The 5506-nt window shown below is 39.0% G+C and overlaps 1 protein-coding gene across 1 annotated transcript in view; it reads right to left on the reverse strand.

The window, feature by feature from the left end:
- Positions 1-663: 663 nt before the first annotated feature.
- SLC22A4 (solute carrier family 22 (organic cation/zwitterion transporter), member 4) overlaps positions 664-5506 on the reverse strand; it is a gene marked incomplete at its 5' end in the record, with an annotated part of 40410 nt that continues 35567 nt past the window's right edge. The window contains 3 exons of the mRNA XM_006759177.2: positions 664-1052; positions 2349-2484; positions 4797-4979. Coding sequence (XP_006759240.1) covers positions 977-1052; positions 2349-2484; positions 4797-4979 — 395 coding nt within the window. The remainder of the gene's footprint in view (positions 1053-2348; positions 2485-4796; positions 4980-5506) is intronic.

The following is a 5506-nucleotide window of genomic DNA, read 5'->3' on the forward strand; positions in this document are numbered from 1 at the left end:
TAGGTGCTGACCCCTCTTGGCTGTGGGGCACACAAACCATCTCTACCGATCTAACTGTTTTGCGGTTTTCATGATTCTCTGTTTACCAGTAAAATATCTCTTAAGCCAGTCTTAGGACATAGAAGGTTTAGTCATGTGCTCAAAGAGAGCACAAAAGTGGATCTTTTAATAGTCTGTGAGCTGTAGCCCCTGGCATTGTAGCTGGGAACTGCTCTGATTCCTTTCTTAAAAGCCGACAGGCGCCCAGCCGCTGTGGCTCAGTGGTTGAGCATTGACCTATGAACCAGGAAGTCATGGTTTGATTCTTGGTCAAAGCACAGGTTGTGAGACCGATCCCCAGTGGGGGCATGCAGGAGGCAGCCAATCAATGATTCTCTCTCATCATTGATGTCTCTCTCTCTCTCTCCCTCTCTTCCCTCCTCTCTGAAATCAGTAACAATAATAATAATAACTTAAAAAAATAGGAGCCAGGCTATTTGATCTCTTGCAAACACTGTTAATCCTCTCAAAGGAGTGTATAAAATTTTCTGGCTAGGAATGCTGCATATAGTCATGTGATTATAGCAGTATATGAATTCACTGTAGAAAGGACTGTAATTTTGAATGTGCTGGTTCACTTACACACACACACACACACACACACTGTTGTCACCTGACAGTGTGTGAATACAATGACGCTTTATTTGGGCAGCAGTCGCTTGTTTGGAAATGAGTGTTAATCTTTATGTGTATTGACTAGTCCGTAACCAACACATTTTCAAACAACCTTACAAACGGTGGACTCTATAGAAATGGTTAGTTCTTTTAAGAAAGGAGACGATCTGGGAGAGCTGTCCAGAATTTGCTACATGACGAGCATTTCTCAACAGCAGGGCCCGTCTGGTTACAGTCAGTCCATTTCATCAGGAAAAGCTTTGGTTTCTTCAGGGTCTTATGTCTCTGTTTTCCAGTTCACCGAGTGGGGTAGAAATTTTTATCAGAATGAAGTTATTAAAACTTTGGGGTTTTCTTCGTTGTTCATTGAATCTCTTGTTTTTTTCCCAGACCTGAACCTGAAAATAAGATGCGTGCTAAAGAAAATTAAATATTCACAACTCTCTTCCTCACAATTCTAAACCGACACTGAAAAACATTTCTTCAATGAACAAGTAATGATTGTAACTCTAATTAGAACCTAGAGCTAATACTTTATTATTTTGAATGCTTGGAGTCATTTTCTTAATTAAACATAAACAAAACCAAGAATTTACACTCTTTTCATTTCCCTGAGGGAAGGATAGATTGGTAAGAATGAAGTTCTAGTGAGTTAAAGTTGATATTGAACTGGTTGTATCATTACAAGAAAATAGCTTATCAAAAATATGCACCTTTTACTATGTCAGAGATCAGAATCCATTCACATGACAAAGACTTATCTTTATTATGGCCAGGCACTGAAACACATTATCTCATATGACCTTACTATACGAAGCTTAGTGAAAATTAAGTTTACCCCAAATTAAATTTCCCCAAATTTTTGCAGTAGATGTGGAATTTGAAGCCAGGCAGTCTCGTTCTAGAATCTAAACGTCTCCTACCAAACCACTTATCTTTTAAATGTTTGCCAATCTGTGATATCATAGAAAGATTATATATATATATATATCTGCCACTGAAATGTCCTTTTCTGTAAACTGCTTGTTCATGACTTCTGCTAAGTTTTCCTACTGAGTTGTTTGTCTTTTCCCCTACGAATCACCAAGACCGTTTTGTATATTAGGTATACCAGGCCTGGGTTTGTGTTGCATGTTGCAAATATTTTCCTCCTGCCTTGTTGACCTTTGTCTTTGTTTATGGTTTCTTTTTTGCTGTGCCAATGATTTCTAAAATTACATAATTAGATATATCAATCTTTTCCTTTATGGCTCTTTGCTTTTCAGATTATGCTCAGAAAGGCCTTCTCAAAAGTAATAGAAATATTTTTCTTCCGGCATGTTTATGATTTTACACTTTTAGGCCTCAACTTTTACTCTTTCTGGAATTTATATGGATGCGTTTTGAAGTAGGACTCAAGTTTTTATTTATCCAAAATGGCTAGCTGAATGTTCTAATATATTTTACTTAATAATCTAACTTTTCCCCACTGCTTTTGAATTGCTATTTTTTATCATATACAGAATTCTCATATTTTCTTGGGTTTAATTCAAACTCTATTCAGTGATTTCTATTCCTATACCATTAGCACACTGTTTTCACTACCACTGCTTAATAATACACTTCATTATATGATAGCGCTACTCTCCCTAGCCATTCTTGCATATTTATTCTTTCTGAGATATTTTTATATCATTTTTTAAAGTTCCACTTACCATTTCACTTTCTGCATCTCCTCTAAGGACTCTGGTAGAGTCATTCCAAAACTTTCAGGGAAAAAGAGGGTGATGATTCCAATCAGGATGGTCAGGCTGCCCATGAGGATGTAGGGTAGAACTTTGTTGTAAGCACCTGTAAGGCACGGGACATAGTTAGAAAAAGGGATTTTCCAGAAGCTCTTGAGCATCATTTTGTAAAGGTGGCAAACAGTGCTTGACAGCAGTTTTAAACTGAAACATTTTCTGAAGTTAAACAGTATGCAAAATGCACCGTTTGTTTTGCATTATCAGAAGGTCTTTCATGTCAACTGCTATTCTCTAAGCTGCTATATAATCATGTGTGACAGATGTTCCTTTGGTAGAAATATTTGCCTACCAAAGTTCTCCTCTGAAGGTGGAGGTAACTGGAGAAGAGGGAATGGGAGGACATGAAGGGGAAAGAGGTTGACCAGCATGCTGCAGGTACAGGTACCGGATGTCATGATCGGTGTGACCTTTGCTTTGACCCAAACCAGTAGGCTGCAGTGGAAAGCTAGGTATACAGAGTCATGAGACTTGAAAAAAAAAAATCTGCCCTAGCCAGTTTGGCTCAGTGGATAGAGCATCGGCCTGCGGACTGAAGGGTCCCGGGTTCGATTCCGGTCAAGGGCATGTACCTTGGTTGCGGGCACATCCCCAGTAGGAGGTGTGCCGGAGGCAGCTGATTGATGTTTCTCTCTCATCGATGTTTCTAACTCTATCCCTTCCTCTCTGTAAAAACTCAATAAAATATATTTAAAAAAAAATCTAAGTGATATGTTTAATCCAATTAAAAAAAAAAAGTTAGGCACCGTGAAAGCAGTGCTTTGGTTTCTTTTCTTTTTTCTTTTTTGGCAGCATTTATAAGTCGTGGTTTTATAAGTAACTGGAAGAACCACTTCATCTTTCCTTTATACAATGTCACGCAGGAGAATAACAGATCCTGATTTTGCTTCCCATTTGCATAGAGAGATTATAGAGGAACAACACACCCAAGAATTTTATTTGACAAAAAAACAACAACCCAAAACATTAATCTTGAAACTGTTCTGAGGCCTATGTGTCTCTCATCACTACAGTCCTTAATGAGGATTAGGCTTGGAGAACCAGATCTTGCATCCATTGAACATCCCACTAAAGTGCCTCTGAGGTGTTATTTCAGCTTGAGAAATTTGGTTACATAAAAACTAAAATTTCTGCATTGCAAAAAGTATTATAAAGTAAAAATGTAAATGATAAACTAGGAAAAATATTTACAACATATATACAAAGGGCTATTTTTTTTCAATTACAAAGACCTCTCACAAATCAAAGATAAAATGTTGAAAAAAAACATTAGAAAGATGGGCAAAAGACATGAACAGTCAGGTCACTAAAAAATAAATAGAAGGTCAATAAATATATTAAAAATGCTCAACCTCACAATAATTAAAGAAATGAAAGCAACAATGATATCCACTTTTCACATAAAGATTATCTATGATTAAACAATTGGATAATTCCATTGCTGGTGAGGATGCAGAGAAATAGGCATGTAGTGATAGTTGGATTGTAAATGGGTACAATATTTAGATGTCAATTTGGCAATATCTGTAAAATTTTTAAATTGCTCCAGCAATCCATGAATCCAAATATACACAATCAAACCAATAAAGGGTGTAGGACATAGGGAAATGTTCATTGCAGTAATAACAAAAACCTGGACATGGCTTAAATGTCCATCTGTTAAACCTAGTTAAACAAATTGTGTATATGTGTACATTGGAAGACGAGGTACTAACGAAAAAGAAGGTAAAAGAACTGTGTATACCAATAAAGATAGTCTGATACAATGTTAAGTTAAAAAAATTGTAAAGCTATATATATATATACTAGAGGCCCAGTGCACGAAAATTCATGCACTGGGAGGGGGGGTCCCCTCAGCCTGGCCTATGCCCTCTTGCAGTCCAGGACCTCTTGGGGGATGTCTGACTGATGGCTTAGGCCCCCCAGGCCTAGGCCCTCCAGGCCTAAGCCATCAGTCAGACATCATTTGCGCTGCTGTGGAGGCGGGAGAGGCTCCTGCCACCACTGTTGTGCTGGCCAGCCATGAGCCAGCTTCTGGTTGAGCAGTGCTCCCCCTGTGGAAGCGCACTGACCATCAGGGAGCAGCTCCTGCCTCTGGTGGTCAGTGCGTGTCATAGCAAGCGGTGGGTCCCAGTCAGTCTACCATTAGGGTCAATTTGCATATTAGTCTTTTATTATATAGGATACAGAATATCTGAAGGGCTACTCACCAAAATGTTAATATTAATTACTTATAGGGGTGTGATTTAGGGGACTGAGAAAAAAGAGATAAACTTGTACTTTTTTCAGTACTCTCTATGCGATGAAAATATATTACTTTTATATTTAAAAAAAAGAACAGATCAATAAGCTATGTCTCACCAAGGTACACGAAGTAGGGAGCGATGATGCTGCCCACTCTGGAGGCCATGGAGGTGATGCCCACAGCCATGTTTCTGACCATGGTGGGATAGAGCTCTGCAGTGAAGACGTACAGCATAGAGAAAGCAGAGGTGACCCCGAATTTCCCTAACATCACCAGGCCAATGGACACGAAGTTGTAATCTGGAAAAGAGACCTAGTGTAAACAGAGGTGCTTTAGAAGTGATATGTTCTCAACTCAGTTGCTTTTATGGTTCTCTTTGCTTGAAGGAGCATGTTTTTCACATTATAGAGATATTCCCCAAATAACACTTTCTATTCAAATAATTGACAAAGATGGAGAGTGAGGGGTTGCCTTGTGCTTGGCTCTACTATTAGTATAGATCAGTGGTCGGCAAACTGCGGCTCGTGAGCCACATGCAGCTCTTTGGCCCCTTGAGTGTGGCTCTTCCACAAAATACCGACTTTTGTGCATGGGCCACGAAGTTTCAATCGCCCTGTACGTGCGCGCCCGCACGTGGTATTATGTGGAAGAGCCACAAATGACCCTTTCACAGGGTCGTCTAAGACCATCGGAAAACACATATATAATTACATATTGTTTTTGTGATTAGTCACTATGCCTTAATTATGTTCAATCTGTAACAATGAAATTGGGGGTCACCACAACATGAGGAACTGTATTAAAGGGTCGCGGCATTAGGAAGGTT

This window comes from Myotis davidii, unplaced genomic scaffold (genome assembly GCF_000327345.1).
Source record: "Myotis davidii unplaced genomic scaffold, ASM32734v1 scaffold456, whole genome shotgun sequence".
Taxonomy (NCBI): Eukaryota; Metazoa; Chordata; class Mammalia; order Chiroptera; family Vespertilionidae; genus Myotis; species Myotis davidii.